This window comes from Coregonus clupeaformis, chromosome 35 (genome assembly GCF_020615455.1).
Source record: "Coregonus clupeaformis isolate EN_2021a chromosome 35, ASM2061545v1, whole genome shotgun sequence".
Classification (NCBI taxonomy): domain Eukaryota; kingdom Metazoa; phylum Chordata; class Actinopteri; order Salmoniformes; family Salmonidae; genus Coregonus; species Coregonus clupeaformis.
The window spans coordinates 18,650,605-18,670,795 of record NC_059226.1 but is presented as its reverse complement, the minus strand read 5'-3'; the positions used below and the strand labels follow the sequence as shown (position 1 = coordinate 18,670,795).

General features: G+C 44.0%; 2 protein-coding genes across 4 annotated transcripts; both read left to right on the top strand.

Moving 5' to 3' along the window:
• The first annotated feature begins 481 nt into the window (after positions 1 to 481).
• LOC121550534 (histone acetyltransferase KAT2A) lies at positions 482 to 8,755 on the top strand. Of its 3 annotated transcripts, XM_041862830.2 has the most exons (18): positions 483 to 744; positions 1,083 to 1,209; positions 1,829 to 1,974; positions 2,110 to 2,199; positions 2,300 to 2,481; positions 2,667 to 2,858; positions 2,982 to 3,088; positions 3,255 to 3,365; positions 3,564 to 3,700; positions 3,877 to 4,085; positions 5,781 to 5,907; positions 6,081 to 6,191; positions 6,273 to 6,416; positions 6,596 to 6,710; positions 6,815 to 6,851; positions 6,983 to 7,046; positions 7,223 to 7,307; positions 7,540 to 8,755. In XM_041862830.2, exons 1-18 carry the CDS (start codon positions 535 to 537, stop codon positions 7,731 to 7,733), a joined length of 2,388 nt encoding a protein of 795 aa, XP_041718764.1. In that variant the 5' UTR covers positions 483 to 534; the 3' UTR covers positions 7,734 to 8,755. The 3 variants fall into 3 exon arrangements, 2 of the variants coding, with proteins under 2 accessions (XP_041718765.1, XP_041718764.1); XR_006657808.1 differs by lacking the exons at positions 6,815 to 6,851; positions 7,540 to 8,755 and having other exon boundaries at positions 482 to 744; positions 7,223 to 7,238; XM_041862831.2 differs by lacking the exons at positions 7,223 to 7,307; positions 7,540 to 8,755 and having other exon boundaries at positions 482 to 744; positions 6,789 to 7,005.
• Positions 8,756 to 10,670: 1,915 nt separating this feature from the next.
• LOC121550975 (probable ATP-dependent RNA helicase DHX58) lies at positions 10,671 to 17,893 on the top strand. The gene is given in 13 exon segments (XM_041863453.2): positions 10,671 to 10,790; positions 10,967 to 11,186; positions 13,217 to 13,421; positions 13,770 to 13,960; positions 14,113 to 14,226; positions 14,318 to 14,375; positions 14,378 to 14,446; positions 14,605 to 14,790; positions 14,926 to 15,176; positions 15,301 to 15,612; positions 15,810 to 16,000; positions 16,119 to 16,209; positions 17,153 to 17,893. Coding segments are annotated over 12 exon segments (2,031 nt in total). The 5' UTR covers positions 10,671 to 10,790; positions 10,967 to 11,009; the 3' UTR covers positions 17,339 to 17,893.
• The last annotated feature ends 2,298 nt before the right edge of the window (positions 17,894 to 20,191 follow it).

The window sequence follows — 20,191 nt, the reverse complement described above, 5'->3', positions numbered from 1 at the left end:
ATTTGCTCTCTCTCTGACATGACAGTAATGGCTGGGGCAGATTATACTTTCCCAGACTAATTGTAAACAGCTGTTGCCCCAAAGCTGAAACCTTTCATTTCAAACGCAAAGGGATAAGTACACATTTTAAGTTATTTCGATTATTTATCCTACATGTTACACAAGAACCTCTCACAACAGTCCTCATTGAAGTTAGAAAGTTAGTGTGCTCTACTGACCTCTACTGGATCGTTAAAGTAGAATTTATACTCAATGGTGGTCAATAAATAGTGTAGCTAATTCAACACAGTGTAATTCTGTATTGTTCTATGTAAATGCATTTGTATGTTTTCATTGCAAACTTTGACAATTCCGTCTACTTTCAATACTTTAGGCAGACTGCAGGGGCCACTGAGACTACAGTACCCATACTGCCTTTCTTCAAATCCAGGGCGAGGGTAGAGGTGAGCGACCCAAAAAAGGGGTGGAGTGGAACCAATGATGTGTATACGTACCATTGAGTGGAACAGGCTGCAGTGAAGCGTGCGTTTTGATATGTCGGACCCGGCGGCACAGGCCTTGCAACCCCGGCTACATCAAGCTCAGTCTGGTGGGACTGCTGGGGCGGGATCTGGATCGGGGAACAGTGACCCAGTCAGACCAGGTCTTAGCCAACAACAGCGGGCGAGTCAGAAAAAAGCCCAAGTCAGAGCTTTTCCACGGGCGAAAAAGCTCGAGAAACTCGGAGTCTTCTCCGCTTGCAAGGTAGCTAAATAGCTAACGTTAGCTATATGGCTAGGCTAGCTAGCATAGCCAAGTTCACCAAAACAATGACTAGCTAACTAGCCATTTCCCCTACTTGCACAACCGTCTAAACAAACAGAAACAAAACACCATTATCATTTGCATTTGGTTTCTAACATGCAATAATATCCTTCATAAATGTATATGGCGTACATGCGTAGCTAACGTTACTGTCAAGAATATAGTTAGCAACAGCAAGGCTAACCAACTTTGGTAGTAGCTAGCTAGGCAGCCAACTAGCATGAATCTGCTTTATTATGCTAGTGTGGGCTTCTGATTTATTTTCCTCTTATCTTTAGGCTAGTGACACATGCAAGTGCAATGGCTGGAAGAACCCACAACCGCCGACAGCCACCCGTAGTATGGACTTACAGCAACAAGCGGCCAGCCTGAGCGAGTCCTGCCGCAGCTGCGGGCATGCCCTGGGTAGGCTGCCTTATGACTCAACACTAGTTTGAAGGATAGATATGCTTCATGATCACACTGAACCTAATGTCATCAATACACATCATAGATATAGAATGTGTATGCTATTCCATAATAGCAATTATGATCATATAAATTGCACAATGTAGGTTTCAGCCTCATCTCTTTATTGAGTGAGTAGTAAAGTAACAATCCTTAGCTATTCCCCCTTTAAAGGGGCAGTCAGCAGTTGCTACATCCATTTTTGTGCTTATAAATTAATGATATGTACCTATTGATTCTTGAAGACTATAACTTATAAATGCTTAATGAGCTTAGTTCAACTGTCCTACCCCATCAGAACCCAAAATATAAGCTTGTTTTACTCCAATGTTTGTAAACAATGTAAATGTAAAGAAACACTGTATAGCCTAAAAACATGGTTAAAACAATCATTTTAATATTATGGATGGTCAGTCCTTGCATACGTAGCTCTGTATGAATTTGAGAGTAGTTACTTTTATCCAGCCCCATTCTTAAACTTTTTACCGAAACAGTTGTGTGGAGTTCCTTTGTTATTGTTTCAACTTCTGATTGACACTTTAAGATGCTGATCTGTTATTGAACCCCTCCTGTGCAGCGGCCCATGTGTCCCACCTAGAGAACGTGTCAGAGGAGGAGATCAACAGGCTGCTGGGGATGGTGGTGGATGTGGAGAACCTCTTTATGTCTGTGCACAAGGAGGAGGACACTGACACCAAGCAGGTCTACTTCTACCTCTTCAAGGTATGACATCACTTCCCTCCATTCCAACCAGACAGACAAGTGTAAATGGCCATAACCTCCACTTTCCTGCCACTGGAGTCAATATCTGGCTTTGCACATCTTGACCCTCTCTCTCTTTTCATCTCTATCCCCCAGCTACTGAGAAAATGCATCTTGCAGATGAGTCAGCCGATAGTGGAGGGATCATTGGGGAGTCCCCCCTTTCAGAAGCCCAACATAGAGCAGGTAGACAAGTCTCCTTCCTACCTGTTTGTCAAGCTGTTCTTTCCTTCTTGCCCAACAGTAAAATACTTTTTGTACAAGTTTGTTTTATTTTGTTTCTCAGGGAGTGTTGAACTTCGTTCAGTACAAATTCAGCCACCTGGCACCCAGAGAGAGGCAGACAATGTTTGAGCTCTCCAAGATGTTCCTCCTGTGCCTCAACTACTGGAAGCTGGAGACTCCCACACAGTTCCGCCAGCGGTCCCAGAAGGATGATGGCACAGCCTACAAAGTGGACTACACCAGGTGTGTGTGACATCTGTTGTGGAAAATGTTTGTTTTTTTGCAATGTATTGCGTCTTGTTTTTTGTTGTTGTATTGCATCTTGTTTATTTTCTGTTAATGTAGAGGTCTCACTGCTGACTTCTCATTTTGTTCCCATCAAAAGTGACTCACAACTACTGTAATCTAATCTGTGTCTTGTTTCCCAGGTGGCTGTGCTACTGCCATGTCCCCCAGAGTAACGACAGCCTGCCGCGCTATGAGACCACCCAGGTGTTTGGCCGCAGTCTGCTCAAGTCAATCTTCACCGTGACGCGCCGCCAGCTCCTGGAGAAGTTCAGAGTGGAGAAGGACAAGCTCCTACCAGAGAAACGCACACTAATCCTCACACACTTTCCCAAGTACGTGGTGTCACGTTGATACTTATTGTGTTTCTCCCTCGAGTTACAATCAAACCAAGATTCTGGAGTGAGTGAGATGGACGCTGTGAATCTGTGGATTGTAACAAAGTGTTTGCGTCCCAGGTTTCTGTCTATGCTAGAGGAGGAGATCTATGGGGAAAACTCTCCCATCTGGGAGGCTGACTTCACCATGCCTGCCTCAGAGGGGGGCCAGCTGGGTCACCAGTTAGGTAGGGGGTACCTGTTACAACTAAATAAGTGGTTCTCATAAGATCCATAAAGGCACTTATAGGTTGTACAACATGTAATGTGTGATGATATGATACTTTTCCCTCTCTCCATTTTCAATAATCCTGTCTGGTCTCGGTCATTGTCCTGTGTTTCTGATCCTGGCAGTGATCAGCCCTGCTGCAGTGTCGGGTTCGCCCTCCATCTCTAAGGGCATGAACAGTGGCTCTTCGCTAGGCAGTCTGGGGCTGGACTCTGGCGTGGCCGAGCCCATAACAGGTCAGTAACTCTGGCAGCCCCGCCAAGCTAACTTTTGCTTTGTACTGGGTGTGAAGTAATAGCTGACGTTTGTTTTTATGTCTTGCCTGTTGATGTGGGGGCTTGTATTTCCAATGCCTCCGTGTGATAGCCTCAGACACATAAACATCATATAAATTTAGGGTAGTTATAGTAATGTTTTGTACTGTTTCCCCTCAGGAGAGAAGAGGAAGCTTCCAGAAGCTCTGACCCTGGAGGACGCCAAGAGGATCAGGGTGATGGGCGACATCCCCATGGAGTTGGTCAACGAGGTAATGATGACCATCACTGACCCGGCTGCCATGTTGGGCCCAGAGGTAAGTGCTGCCCAAGACTGAGACGCGTCATTTAATGTCCATTCGCCAGTGCAACATGAATATTTATGTTGACTGATATGTTTGATCAAGTCTAACATCTAAGTATGGAAACGGGATGTTTGTTAGAATGAATATAATAATGAACTATGTTGATAATCACTGTCACTCTCTGCTAGACGAGTCTGCTGTCTGCCAATGCTGCTCGTGATGAGACAGCCAGGCTGGAGGAGAGGCGGGGCATCATAGAGTTCCATGTCATAGGGAACTCTCTTTCCCAGAAGTCCAACAAGAAGATCCTGATGTGGCTGGTGGGCTTGCAGAACGTCTTCTCCCACCAGCTGCCTCGCATGCCCAAAGAGTACATCACACGCCTAGTGTTTGACCCGTACGTAGACAGTTTTAACAGTTTCTCTCACCTGTTACAGTGGGGAAAAAAAGTATTTAGTCAGCCACCAATTGTGCAAGTTCTCCCATTTAAAAAGATGAGAGAGGCCTGTAATTTTCATCATAGGTACACGTCAACTATGAAAGACAAATTGAGGAAAAAATATCCAGAAAATCACATTGTAGGATTTTTTATGAATTTATTTGCAAATTATGGTGGAAAATAAGTATTTGGTCACCTACAAAAAAGCAAGATTTCTGGCTCTCACAGACCTGTAACTTCTTCTTTAAGAGGATCCTCTGTCCTCCACTCGTTACCTGTATTAATGGCACCTGGTTGAACTTGTTATCAGTATAAAAGACACCTGTCCACAACCTCAAACAGTCACACTCCAAACTCCACTATGGCCAACACGAAAAGAGCTTTCAAAGGACACCAGAAACAAAATTGTAGACCTGCACCAGGCTGGGAAGACTGAATCTGCAATAGGTAAGCAGCTTGGTTTGAAGAAATCAACTGTGGGAGCAATTATTAGGAAATGGAAGACATACAAGACCACTGATAATCTCCCTCGATCTGGTGCTCCACGCAAGATCTCACCCCGTGGGGTCAAAATGATCACAAGAACGGTGAGCAAAAATCCCAGAACCACACGGGGGCACCTAGTGAATGACCTGCAGAGAGCTGGGACCAAAGTAACAAAGCCTACCATCAGTAACACACTACGCCGCCAGGGACTCAAATCCTGCAGTGCCCCCTGCTTAAGCCAGTACATGTCCAGGCCCGTCTGAAGTTTGCTAGAGTGCATTTGGATGATCCAGAAGAGGATTGGGAGAATGTCATATGGTCATATGAAACCAAAATATAACTTTTTGGTAAAAACTCAACTCGTTGTGTTTGGAGGACAAAGAATGCTGAGTTGCATCCAAAGAACACCATACCTACTGTGAAGCATGGGGGTGGAAACATCATGCTTTGGGGCTGTTTCTCTGCAAAGGGACCAGGACGACTGATCCGTGTAAAGGAAAGAATGAATGGGGCCATGTATCGTGAGATTTTGAGTGAAAACCTCCGTCCATCAGCAAGGGCATTGAAGATGAAACGTGGCTGGGTCTTTCAGCATGACAATGATCCCAAACACACCGCCCGGGCAACGAAGGAGTGGCTTCGTAAGAAGCATTTCAAGGTCCTGGAGTGGCCTAGCCAGTCTCCAGATCTCAACCCCATAGAAAATCTTTGGAGGGAGTTGAAAGTCCGTGTTGCCCAGCGACAGCCCCAAAACATCACTGCTCTAGAGGAGATCTGCATGGAGGAATGGGCCAAAATACCAGCAACAGTGTGTGAAAACCTTGTGAAGACTTACAGAAAACGTTTGACCTGTGCCATTGCCAACAAAGGGTATATAACAAAGTATTGAGAAACTTTTGTTATTGACCAAATACTTATTTTCCACCATAATTTGCAAATAAATTCATTAAAAATCCTACAATGTGATTTTCTGGATTTTTTTTTCTCATTTTGTCTGTCATAGTTGACGTGTACCTATGATGAAAATTACAGGCCTCTCTCATCTTTTAAAGTGGGAGAACTTGCACAATTGGTGGCTGACTAAATACTTTTTTTCCCCACTGTATGTCTTCAGTGAAGCTTTTTTTGACCATTTCTCCCCACTCTCTTGCACTGTTCTCTGTCCAGGAAGCACAAGACGCTGGCCCTAATCAAGGATGGCCGTGTCATCGGGGGCATCTGTTTCAGGATGTTCCCAACCCAGGGCTTTACAGAGATCGTCTTTTGTGCCGTCACATCCAACGAGCAAGTCAAGGTATGGACACACCTCTCCTTTACATGCAACAGCACAAATACTGAAATAAATTAGCTGGGTAAGTTGGACTTAATGGCTTGTTATTGTACTCACGGTATCTGTCAGAGTTTGAATGTATGTGTTGGACCAAGAGGCCGACATTTTCCCCTGATTGTTTGCCATTGTGGTTTCAGGGCTACGGTACTCACCTGATGAACCACCTAAAGGAGTACCACATCAAGCACAGCATCCTGTACTTCCTCACCTACGCTGATGAGTACGCCATTGGATACTTCAAGAAGCAGGTATGGTATAGGATGATAACATGTACCTCTCTCTCTACCTCACCTCTGACCTCTCCCCTCTGGCTTGTTTTGTCATCACAGGGATTTTCCAAAGACATCAAAGTGACGAAGAGTCGTTACCTTGGTTACATCAAGGACTACGAGGGGGCTACCCTCATGGAGTGTGAGCTAAATCCCAGAATCCCCTACACAGAGCTATCTCATATCATCAAGAGGCAGAAAGAGGTGAGATAACTCTCTGTGGGAACTCCTCACATTGTGGGGCACACAGGTTGAGGTGAATGTCAGTGGATAGTTATGCACCTCTACCTTCCTCCAGCTCCATTTGTTGATGAAAGGACAGTGTTAATGTCCATGTTGGTGTGTTTTGGTCAACGTGTCCCTGTGTTTCCATGACTGGTCAGATCATTAAGAAGCTGATCGAGAGGAAGCAGACCCAGATCAGGAAGGTGTACCCAGGACTCACCTGCTTCAAAGAGGGGGTACGGCAGATCCCTGTGGAGAGCATCCCTGGCATCAGTAAGTGTGTGTGGGTCCTTTCAATACCATGTTCAGGGAACAGACTTATTAATGCCTTGTCTGATGTCATGTTTTCAGTTTTCTCTCCCTTTTTCTCTCTCTAGGGGAGACAGGCTGGAAGCCTAGTGCCAAGGAGAAAGTGTAAGCTGAATGTTTGGTCATTCAGCAATAAAAACAATTATATGCCGTATTGTCATAAAACAACTGGCAGCATTTACAATCACACTCATTTGTCATTGAATTGATATACTATTACCTATCCTGTCTTGTAGGAAAGAGTTGAAAGACCCTGACGTGTTGTACAACATGCTGAAGAATCTCCTGGCCCAGGTCAAGGTAAGACACTGACAAGCACCCCAGTCAGTGGTCAACCTTAGGAGTGGTCAGACTGATCTGTGTCCCAAATGGCAACCTATTCCCTATATAATCCCTGATCAAAAGTAGTGCACTCAATAGGGGACCATTTGGGATTCAGAAAGGAAGTCATAACTGTGGTTGTGTTCCTCTCCCAGACTCACCCTGATGCCTGGCCCTTCATGGAACCTGTGAAAAAGTCTGAGGCTCCAGACTACTACGAGATCATACGCTTCCCCATTGGTAAGTATATCATCCGCTCATTATTCCCTGGCTTGTTTATATGTCCCAGCCATGACAATTATCTACTTATTTGAACAAATTTTGATATTGAAATATAAAAAAGCATTCCATGTTTCACCAACTCGATGCGCTTTTAATTGTAAGTCTGTCTGGATATGTCGGTAAAGCCGCTGAAGGAATATTTCAAATATAACCTACTTGTCCCCCTCTCCACTCTCCCTCCTTCCTGTAGATCTGAAGACCATGACGGAGAGGCTGAAGAACAGATACTACGTGACCAAGAAGCTGTTCATAGCAGACCTGCAGCGCGTCATTACCAACTGCCGTGAATACAACCCCCCGGACAGCGAGTACTGCAAGTGTGCCAACACACTGGAGAAGTTCTTCTACTTCAAGCTGAAGGAAGGGGGCTTGATTGAGAAGTGAAGCTAGGGTCACAGGTCACCATGCACAACAGCCCCACTGTGGAACAGCAGGAAGGAGCGTTCGTGGACACACACTCACACACACCATACACACTGTCTTGTGATGACATAGTCAGGGGATCATTGCTAGCCATATTTTAACCCTTTTTTCCTTGTCTTTTCTTTTAGGAAGCCTTTATGAATGGCTGTGCGTGTTTATGCATGTTTGTATTACTGGTGGGTGAAGGGAGCTGTGGGGTATGATGATAAAATTGTGGAGGTTATTGGAAAGGCTCTATGGGCCAGTTAAGTTAGTTAATCTGTCGAAATGACTCCATCAATCCCTCCCTCTCTGTCTGTCTCCATCTATCTCTCTCTCACTACCCTCTGTAGTATAGAATCTCTGTGTGTTGCTGTCTCATTCTGGTTTCATTCTTGCTCAAGAATGCAACGTATTCCTGTACCAAAATGATTGGTCCCGCAGCAGATCATGTCAAACTTTCCACATAGGTTACGTTCAAATTATAGGATGGCATTTTCACTGAATTGTTTCTCAATCGGATAAAATAATGCCCGCTTAGACATTCACAGCTCCTCAAGATGGGAGTTTTATGTTTGGTACTGACATGGAAACGTGAGTAGGCTGAACTTGGGGACCTATGCCGTTGTTGCCTTCCTGTACTGACATACACTTGAAAAGAGGCCAGTAGACTTGGAGGGTAGAAATACAATGTGCCCTTGAGTTAGAACACAATACATGTTCAGACTCTTCACATTGTCAAAGTCAGGTTACAGTCACGTTCCAGGCTGACTACATCGCAGACGCCTGCCAGATCTCACAAGGCCTGGATAGGTATTTAACAATCAGTTACCACATCATGTAACAGGAAACGCAACCATTGGTTGATACAATGCAACAACTGAAATGTAGTCAGCCTGAAACGTGATCATAGATATCCCTGTCTGACATTACATTGACATTTTAGTCATTTAGCAGACGCTCTTATCCATTTTAGTCATTTAGCAGATGCTCTTATCCAGAGCGACTTACAGGAGCAATTAGGGTTAAGTGCCTTGCTCAAGGGCACATCGACAGATTTTTCACCTAGTGAGCTCGGGGATTAGAACCAGCGAACTTTCGGTTACTGGCACAATGCTCTTAACCACTAAGCTACCTGCCGCCAGAGCAACTTACAACATTATGTTGGATTTGACATCATGTGATTGGTCAGTAGAAAAACTTCCATCTTACCAATACGTTTAAACTTAACGGTTGCCCTCAAATAATTTCCCGACAACTACTGTATGTTGAACTTTTTATTTATTTTTTATTTCACCTGAACAGTATAATGAAAACCTACCGCTACATTTGAAGTTACTTGGGCCTAATGTAAGTAGTCAGTCGTCTATACTGTTCTTTTCCCATTCTCTTCTGGGCCAGTATGGCCATGTCACTGATCTCAAACATGGTTGTTTTTCTTTGGGAAATAGCAGAGATGGCGTAGTAGTGTGTCATTGTTGTTTTAATGGTGTTGTCTGATCTGAGGGTAGTCTCTGGAATCCCAGACCAAGGGCAACAGCAGGAGCATTATTAATGTGGGAGGCAACCCATCTGCCTAGGGAGACTATTCTGAGGGTTACTGTGCCACCCTTTTGTTTAGGTTTCTGTTTGTCCTAGAAATAACCTGTTTCTGATGGAAGTACAGGATCCAACCACAGTGGTGAACATGACCATTTGATATGTCAGTATTTCACTGAAAGGCCATAGAGCCCAGTCAATACAGTATGTGGAGGATGCACAGCACTTACCCTCCCTGCTGATTCTGTCTCTCTTTTATGTTGGATATGCATTGTGTTGTTATGATAATGGCTGACAAACACACAAAAAACAAGTGTCCGGTTTGGTATTCACTCCATACTCATAAGCAGTATTGCATGGTGTAGAACTATAATCTGCATCAATTTCTGTTGTATTTTTACTAAGATGGCCATGGCTATTCACACAAACCCACTTCTTGTTCATGGTCAGTGTCTGATTGATTGTCTGCCTCTTGAGATGCCTTTGGTTCTCTGCTATTTTGTAAAACGTTCTGGGGGAAATGACTGGTCTGTGCTGGGTGGTTGAGCCTGCTGGTTGAGTATTCCACTGAACTGTTGTGTGTGTGTGTTTATTGTATACTTGAATCATGACTTGCTTTGAGCAATTAAAGTGATGTCAGTGTTTCGATATTCAGGGTTGTCAGTTATGTATCTCTCAATCTACCTATGTATGCTGCATTAAGATTCTGAAAATACTGTGTGAGTGAAATGTTAAAATATTAAGATTGCTACAGTTTCTTTTAGTTATATGGTTTGAAGAGCTCTTTACTGTATTACTGTTCATGAAAATAAAGTTTTTATAGTAAAAGATGTCTGTGCTTAATATTATCTTATAAGATGGCAGCTAGTTACAGTATACAGTAATGTGTTTTTATGTTCCAGTAACCATGCAGTGTTGTTTAGTAGGTGTGACCATAAAGTTAATTCAGCAGGGTTAAATGCCATTCAGACATGCTGTAAGGGTGTTTCCCAATGTGACTTGCAGTTTTGTTTTCCTGATGTCACAGCAGGTAAGAATGGGGCCCATTAAGGGCTCTGGGTGCTTTGTCAGGGGCCGACAGAAATCTGCAACGGCTTTCTTCTGGACTGCAAATAGTTACAAACATACCAGTCCCTCTCAATACAATACCACTAGATTAACACATCTGCAGTTTGGTAGACCTACAGTACTAGATTCCATGACTGAAACGGCTCCTTACATGTATTAATATCTCTACAACTCTTCTAATCTTCCTGTAATTCATATCCTTGTGTCACTTCTTTTACTTAGACATACTTTGTTGGACCTCAAGAACTCCCTTGAATAGGACCCCCTCTTCACAAGAGATGGAAGTGCTTTTGGTTTCATTTTTCTATTTGGGTGTCAGTTCTGGTGGATCTTCGTCAGTGAAAACCCCTCTGTACTCAAAACCTGGCCACAACGGACCATGGACATTATCTGCTGCTGATCCAAAACATAGAGCTGCTTCAGAAACACTTGGTGAGCTGAGTTTTAAAATGGCTTGACTTCATATATAGCAGACTGCCACAAATGGTAGTAGTATTAAGTTGTAGTACTGTAAGGACATGTAGCAGGACATTTGCAGTGTGTTTTGCATTTCAGTTTAAAAATAGCCTTGTGGTGCCTTTTGTCTAATGAGTGTTTTTATTTCTAAGGACAAGGAGTCAGGTGTTGTGTGTGGACCAGTAGACCAGTAGGATGGCAGACTTTGGGCTGTATGGGTACCAGGAGGAGGTGGTTCAGAGGGCTCTCCGAGGGGAGAACATCATCATCTGGCTGCCCACCGGAGGAGGAAAGACCCGGGCTGCTGTATATGTGGCCAAAAAACATCTGGAGAATAACCCTGGAGCTAAGGTGGCCGTGCTGGTAAACAAGGTAGGTAGGGAGGGGTTAATAGAGCTTTGGACCTATTTAGCAGTTGTTTCAGAGTAACTGGCCAGATAACTGACCCACCCGTGTAATTTTATCTAGGTAGTCTGACCTTTAGTATGGGTGTGTTGTTAATCCTATACAAAGCCATAAAATAAATGTTCTGCTCTTCCCATGGAAACCATGGCTAACTGTTGTTGATGTAATGTAATGAACATTATGCCATAATCCAGTCCGTGTATTCGTACTGTGGGATTCCAGTTCCATGTTTTACAGTAGCCAGATAGTGGGAGTGATATACCATGTGAACCATGTAATGCCAGCATACTTCTGAGTATGTATATGTACAGTGAGGGAAAAAAGTATTTGATCCACTGCTGATTTTGTACGTTTGCCCACTGACAAAGAAATTATCAGTCTATAATTTTATTGGTAGGTTTATTTGAACAGTGAGAGACAGAATAACAACAAAAACATCCAGAAAAATGCATGTCAAAAATTTTATAAATTGATTTGCATTTTAATGAGGGAAATAAGTATTTGACCCCCTCTCAATCAGAACGATTTCTGGCTCCCAGGTGTCTTTTATAGAGGTAACGAGCTGAGATTAGGAGCACACTTTTAAAGGGAGTGCTCCTAATCTCAGTCTGTGACCTGTATAAAAGACACCTGTCCACAGAAGCAATCAATCAATCCGATTCCAAACTCTCCACCATGGCCAAGACAAAAGAGCTCTCCAAGGATGTCAGGGACAAGATTGTAGACCTACACAAGGCTGGAATGGGCTACAAGTCCACCGCCAAGCAGCTTGGTGAGAAGGTGACAAAAGTTGGTGCGATTATTCGCAAATGGAAGAAAACACAAAAGAACTGTCAATCTCCCTCGGCCTGGGGCTCCATGCAAGATCTCACCTTGTGGATTTGCAATGATCATGAGAACAGTGAGGAATCAGCCCAGAACTACACGGGAGGATCTTGTCAATGATCTCAAGGCAGCTGGGACCATAGTCACCAAGAAAACAATTGGTAACACACTACGCCATGAAGGACTGAAATTCTGCAGCGCCCACAAGGTCCCCCTGCTCAAGAAAGCACATATACAGGCCCTTCTGAAGTTTGCCAATGAACATCTGAATGATTCAGAGGAGAACTGGGTGAAAGTGTTGTGGTCAGATGAGACCAATATCGAGCTCTTTGGCATCAACTCAACTCGCCGTGTTTGGAGGAGGAGGATTGCTGCCTATGACCCCAAGAACACCATCCCCACCGTCAAACATGGAGGTGGAAACATTATGCTTTGGGGGTGTTTTTCTGCTAAGGGGACAGGACAACTTCACCGCATCAAAGGGACGATGGACGGGGCCATGTACCGTCAAATCTTGGGTGAGAACCTCCTTCCCTCAGCCAGGGCATTGAAAATGGGTCGTGGATGGGTATTCCAGCATGACAATGACCCAAAACACACGGCCAAGGGAACAAAGAAGTGGCTCAAGAAGAAGCACATTAAGGTCCTGGAGTGGCCTAGCCAGTCTCCAGACCTTAATCCCATAGAAAATCTGTGGAGGGAGCTGAAGGTTCGAGTTGCCAAACGTCAGCCTCGAAACCTTAATGACTTGGAGAAGATCTGCAAAGAGGAGTGGAACAAAATCCCTCCTGAGATGTGTGCAAACCTGGTGGCCAACTACAAGAAACGTCTGACCTCTGTGATTGCCAACAAGGGTTTTGCCACCAAGTACTAAGTTATGTTTTGCAGAGGGGTCAAATACTTATTTCCCTAATTAAAATGCAAATCATTTTATAACATTTTTGACATGCATTTTTCTGGATTTTTTTGTTGTTATTCTGTCTCTCACTGTTCAAATAAACCTACCATTAAAACTATAGACTGATCATGTCTTTGTCAGTGGGCAAACGTACAAAATCAGCAGGGGATCAAATACTTTTTTCCCTCACTGTATATGAACGCCCCGACCTCAGTTCTTAAAAAGATAAGCAATCTAAACAGTGGGACATTACAGTTTACATTATGTTTTCCAGGTTCATTTGGTAGACCAGCACTACAACAAAGAGTTCAAACCCTACCTGGGTCGGGACTATAGCCTGGTGTCTATCAGTGGGGACTGTGACCAGAAGGACTTCTTTGGCTGCGAGGTCAAGAACTCTGACCTGGTCATCTGTACAGCACAGATACTGGAGAATGCCCTGACCAACCAGGAGGAGGGAAAACATGTCGAGCTCTCACGTGAGTGGCTACTCTGCTGCCTACCACATATTGAATCATGTTATTACTGTGAGGTATGTGTAGTACACGCTACTTGTTACTAATTATTCAGAAGTTAGGTTGTTGTAAAATGGCTCCCAGGCTTTGTTCCACTGTGCACCAGTAGCCCTTGGTATCAATCCCAATTGACAGACACTACATGATAAAGAGTATCTATACCTGACACACTAAAGCTCTGGAACCTAAGCTAACACACCTAAAAGATTGGTCCATATCTTAGGTTTAAACCATATGTTGAACTATTATACAGTAAGACCATTGTATTCCATTGAGGTCACAATACCATTGTGTTCCTTTCTCCCACCATAGAGTTCACTCTGCTGATCATTGATGAGTGCCACCACACGCATAAGGACGGTGTCTATAATAAGATCATGGGGCGCTACGTGGCGCAGAAGCTGAAGGGGGAGAGGCGGCTGCCACAGATCCTGGGCCTCACTGCCTCTCCTGGGACAGGGGGAGCCAAGAGCATCAAAGGAGCTGTGGGGCATGTGCTGCAGGTCAGTTTCTCTCTCTCTCTCTGGTGGTCTTCACATGCTATTTCTTCAGCCCAAACGTTCATCCTGAGTAAAACCTCATGGAATGTGAGCTAGATCTAACACTTTATGTTTACCCTTTACAGTTAGCTAATTTCGTTATTTATCGCCTTCAGATTTGTGCCAACCTGGACTCAGTGATTGTGTCGTCTAAAGTGTATGCCCCTGAGCTGAAGAAAAAGGTCCCCAGACCCAGGAAAAGGTTTGACATCGTTGACAGAAGACCTCAGGTGAGTTCAATTCTGTTCTATAAACATATAGCCTTTGAACTTGAGAGCTGTATTGGTTTGAATTCAACAAACTCCTGTTGTTTTGTCTCAGGACCCATTTGGGGATCACCTGAAGTTCATGATGCAGTTTATCCATGACTTCATGGCCTTAGGGCCTTTTCTATCAGGGAGTTTGGCACGCAGGAGTATGAGGCAGACGTGGTGATTCTGGAGAAGAAGGGTAAATCATCCTCTTAATATGAAATAATACCACATTATAGAAGCAAAGCATAGGAATCATTTTCATGCACCAAATCACACAAGGAACATTCCTCAGTCAATGCCATACTTTTGAATTCCATATTAAAACCTATTTTGCATGTGTGTTTCCTGGTGTAGGTGTGACGGACAGGAACAGACTACTGGCCCAGTGTGCTCTCCACCTGCGTCAGTACAACGACGCCCTGCTCATCAACGACACAGTGCGCATGGTGGATGCCTTTAGGGTCCTAGAGGCCTACTATAGCACCAAGAGTTCCACTGCCATGGATGGAACCGACTTCTTCCTGCTTGGACTCTACCAGGGTGAGAACCTGCAATTCCCTTGGAACAATCTCTCCCACTTTCTCACATACTGTATGCGTGTGATTCTTGGGAATATTAAGAGTATAGGAAGTTCAACTTCTGAACATTGATAGTCAGTGTCCTGATCCTCAACAGAGAACGAGGTGGAGCTGAGGAAACTGGCAGGCGATGACCGGTTTGAAAACCCTAAGATGGGGAAGCTTCAGAGCACCCTGCTGGAGCAGTTTGACCAGGGTGAGCACTCCAGAGGCATCCTCTTCTCCAAGACCCGTAAAAGCACCCACTGCTTGTATGACTGGGTGTCCAAGAACCCAGCCCTGCAGCGTGCTGGTATCAGGGCAGCCATTCTGACAGGCGCTGGCAACGGCATCAATTACATGACCCAGGTAACCTGACATTAAACACAGTCAGAACTTTTGGAGGTATAGAAAGGTGGGTTGGAAAGTGCCAATGCCTGTGTCATACCAACAACTGACCTCTGTTTGTGTGTTTCTGTGGGTGCGCTTGTAGAATGAGCAGAAGGACACAATCAAAAACTTCCGCCAGGGCTCCCTCAACCTCCTGATCTCCACCAGCGTTGCTGAGGAGGGCCTGGACATCCCAGAATGCAACCTGGTGGTGCGCTATGGGCTGCTGACCAATGAGATCGCACAACAGCAGGCCAGTGGCCGGGCTCGGGCGAGTGACAGCGTTTACTCTGTGGTGGCCCAGGCAGGGGGGCGGGAGGTGCGTCGGGAACATCTCAATGAATGTCTGGAGGAATTGACTGGCAGGGCCATCAGCGAAGTGCAGAGGATGGAGCCCAGGGAGTTCCAAATGAAGGTGAGGCTATTCCTCATGGTGGTGAGGCTGGTATCTTTCTCTATGTACTACCGCTGCAAGTATCTCATCTCTTTGGAAAAACCTACACTCACTCACTTTCCTTTTTTCCAGTATATGTCTTTTGAACCCGGCAGCCAATTCCTCATTCTCTAATCTCCTTTTCACTAGATCTTTTCTCTCTCTGTCTCCACTATTAGATCACTGAGCTCCAGACAGAAGCGTTGTTGACCAGACAGTTGAAAGAACAGTTGAAGATCAAGAAGAAGGGTCGTTTCAGTGCTGCTAGCATTCAGCTCTCGTGTCGAGGCTGTTTTGTGCTCGTGGCCTTCGGCAATGACATTAAAGTAATTGAAAACGCACACCATGTCAACATCAACCCTGACTTTGAGTAAGTTGTGTTTCTCTAATGTCTGTCCCGATACTGTCACTGTCACATATTGGAAGTGTTTTTGCATCAGTGTGTTTGTGTGTGAGGAGTTAACATGTGCATGTGTGTGTGTTTTCAGGAGGTACTATAAAACCAATGGGCAGACCCTTCTGAAGACTTTTGAGGACTGGGAGCCAGGCCGTGTGATCAGCTGTGCTGCCTGTGGCAGGGTGAGGTTGGCCTTTAATCTCTAGCTTTTTATTTTAGGCCGAGGCTGCGGATCCGTAGGCAGATATTTTGTCTAGTGGCGCGCTGTTGTGTTGTGGCTGCATGAGAGAAAAAGGTCACCATTCTAAAACCTGAGGTGGTGTTTTTTGTCTTACAGTAACATTATTGTATTATGACTGTAAGTCGCTTTGGATAAAAGCGTCTGCTAAATGGCATATTATTATTATTATTATACTATGCTATTAAACTGAGTGTACAAAATATTATGAACACCAGCTCTTTCCATGACATAGACTGACCAGGTGAATCCAGGTGAAAGTTATGATCCCTTATTGATGTCACTTGTTAAATCCACTTCAATCAGTGTAGCGGAAAGGTAGGAGACAGGTTAAATAATTATTTTTAATCCTCGAGACAATTGAGACATGGATTGTGTATGTGTGCCATTCAGAGGTGAATGGGCAAGACAAAATATTTAAGTGATTTTGAACGGGGTATGGTAGTAGGTGCCAGGCACACTGGTAGAGACCATGCCCCGATGAATTGAGGCTGTTCTGAGGGCAAAGGGGGGTGTAACTCAATATTATGAAGGTGTTCCTTATGTTGTGTACGCTCAGTGTATATTCAGTTCTGTTATGTACAATACTATCATTATGTGATCTTGCAGAAATTGATTCAGCTTTGATCTCACTTTATTAAACGAGAACCATTCGCCAGAATAGCCTGTTCTCTAGGAGTAGAGCAGAGACTGTGCGTAAATACAGAATCTTGCACATGCACAGAAACTTCGGGACTTTTACACCCCGGGAAGAAAGGTCCAGTAGAATTTGTATCCGCAGCCTTTCCGTTTATCTTATGTTACTAGGACTATTCTATTGTCTTTTAACATGCTTATATATGGAAATCTACATCAGTATATTTGTTTATATATTTATATCTGAACAGCAATGGGGAATGGAAATGGTATATAAGGAGATTGCCCTGCTGCCCATTCTGGCCATCGAGAACTTTGCCATGGAGACTCCAGAGGGAAGAAAACTAGCCAAGAATTGGAAGGACGTTGACTTTACAGTGGAGGAATTTAACTTCACCACGTACTGTAATAACAAGTTCCCTGGCATGTTCGATTGATACACTATTACACTGGAAGAAGGACTACAACTGGTGTTTTCATGGTTTTCACCTTTCTCTTCCTTTCTCTCTCTGTCTCTTAGTCTGTGTTGCTTAGTCTAGACTACTTTTATGTTCCTTATGCATGATCCTGAAGTGTGTCGTAGTCCTATGACGGGGGAGAGATGCTGTGCCTTGGGTATGGTTGGCCCGGTAAATCAGGTCTGGCCGCCACACTGCTGTAGGCGGTGTGAGGCGGCAGTGTGCTAAAGCATGTTACACAATGGTCAGGGTTAGAATTAGCGCGACAGCTTTGTTTATGCCCAAGGTCCTCTCTCCCTCCCTCACCAGAGACGTGTGGGTTTCTTCTGCTGCATCGCAGCCAAGCACGCAAAAACATATGAACTTAGCAGCCCTGTTCTAAGATTAACTCAAATTATCAGTTTTTCTATTTTTAGCAAAGTACTATCAGCATCGTCCATATTTTGTCATGAATTTGATTGTGTGAATCTGTACTGTCTTTGTTTTAGCTTGAACCTGAAACGTATGCCCCCTCCTGATACTGCCTGAAACTTGCTGCTATGCACATGTCTATATTGAATGTTATAAATGAAAAATAAAATAATAGATAACTAATAGAAATAAATAATAGAAGTATATAGATTTCACCTTCATTCCTGTCTTCATAAACTCTTGCACAAGATGGCGCTCTTAGCCCTCCAATGTCTACTTCCATACCTGCAGTAGAGGGAACTTATGTTTTTAGATTCCTTCTTTCCCTAACCTGTGCCCTTTAGTTTAGTATGGGGGAAGATTGTGTATGTGGCCATGGTCATCAACAGGTGTCTGTGCTGTTGGCTGCTATAGGTTTCAAGGTATAGGGAGCATTTACAAGCATTTCGCTACACCCACAATAACATCTACTTAATATGAGTATGTGACCAATAATAATGATTTGAGTGTATGAATGAATACTGGCTGTTGTTTTTGGAGCCTGGCCCTGCTGAGATTCCATAACCCCGGGATGTGTAAGAGTGAGGAAGAGTTAGATATTGCTCTCCTATCCATGGGATATTTCAGTAAAGGTGCATACATTGCTGCACTGTATGTTTATATCAGAAATGAGCAGATATGATCACTAACTGTAATTCAGTCTGCTTACCTGGTTCTCTGGTGGCTAATGAGAAGGTTAGACCTAGAAGGTTGGTCAATGGAACGTTTAAAGGTCAATCACGAAAGGCAATATTTATTTCCAGTGCAAAGTTTTCTTTGCTCCTCAACTCCATCCTTGAAAAAACTTGTTTGGGTTTAGCAACTTCTAAAGGCTAGATTTAGCCATCGACATAATGGCGCCGGAGGGGATGGCTGCCGTTTTACGGGCTCCTAACCAATTGTGATATTTAGTGTTTTTTTGCATTGTTTGTAACTTATTTTGTACATAATGTTGCTGCTACCATCTCTTATGACCGGAAAGAGCTTCTGGATATCAGAACAGCAATTACTCACCTCAAACTGGATGAAGATTTTTTCTTTAATGAGTCTGATGCAAAGAATTTACTGTTTCTCCCGGACCATGCCCAAATCCCTGTCATTCGCATGAAGAAAATACGGAGATATAGGGGGCGCAGATCCGGGTGCCTTGTGAGAATTTGTCGGCGAGTGGGTAACCCGCCTCTACCATCCGTTCTATTGGCCAACTTTCAATCACTGGAGAATAAACAGGATGAGCTCTGTTCGAGACTATCCTACCAACGGGACATTAAAAACTGTAATATCTTATGTTTCACAGAGTCGTGGTTGAACGACGACATGGATAATATACAGTTGGCTGGGTTTTCCGTTGTCACGAACCGGCTCAAAGTTTGTAACAAAAGGGAGACAACGTGGATACAAGGAATACCAAAATATATATTTATTAACTAAAGTAAACTAAGTACAATTAACAATGGTGTGTGTAATCAGTAGTGTAAGTGATTGTTATGCATGCATAAATGTAATAATGCAAGGTGTTGAAAGGTGCCAAAGCAAACAAACAAAAAGCCACAAAAATACCACAACAAAAATCAATAAAGGTGTCTGCATGGAGAGAGCCCAATGAATGACCTCAGCATCCTTTACACACAGGAAGCAACGTTTAAGAGGAAAGAAGAACACAAGACCAGGAGGGAACAGACAGGAAAGATAGAACATGACAAAACCAAACAATGGTCAGTCACCTAAACATTCAGGAACAGGGCGCACGAGAGAGCGCATCAGCAATCACGTTATCAGTCCCCCGGATGTACCGCACATCTAGATGGAAGGATTGTAAAAATAAACACCATCTCATTATCCTCTGATTAGGACACATCATGGACCTCAAAAAGGTGAGAGGGTTATGGTCGGTGTAGACCACAATAGGTATTACTCCCGACCCGACATACACTTCGAAGTGTTGCAGCGCCCATATGAGTGCTAGCACTTCTTTTTCAATGACCGAATAGTTCAATTGATAATGGTTAAACTTTTTGGAAAAGAAACTAACAGGCCTCTCAACCCCAGACACATCTGCTTGCAGCAAAACTGCACCTGCCCCCACATGACTAGCATCCACCTGCAAGGTAAATTACAAATCCACACGAGGAGCAGCCAGTACCGGAGTTGAGGTAAGCAACCTCTTTGCATCTTCGAAAGCCTGTTGACAACGAGAAGACCATACGTACACAGCCTTAGCTTTCAGCAAATCTATCAAGGGAGCGACCACAGTAGAGAAGTTCCTACAAAAACCATGATAATACCCAATCATTCCCAAGAAACGCATTAGTTCCTTTTTAGTAGTTGGTGGTGGAAAAGCATCAATAGCTACCACTTTAGCCCGAACAGGACTCACTTCAC

Coding starts and splice junctions, on each gene's coding strand:
- LOC121550534 (XM_041862830.2), top strand. CDS start 535: ATGTCGGACCCGGCGGCACAGGCCTTGCAACCCCGGCTACATCAAGCT. Junction 6,192..6,272: donor TTGGATACTTCAAGAAGCAG/GTATGGTATAGG, acceptor TTGTCATCACAG/GGATTTTCCAAAGACATCAA. Junction 7,047..7,222: donor ATCTCCTGGCCCAGGTCAAG/GTAAGACACTGA, acceptor TTCCTCTCCCAG/ACTCACCCTGATGCCTGGCC.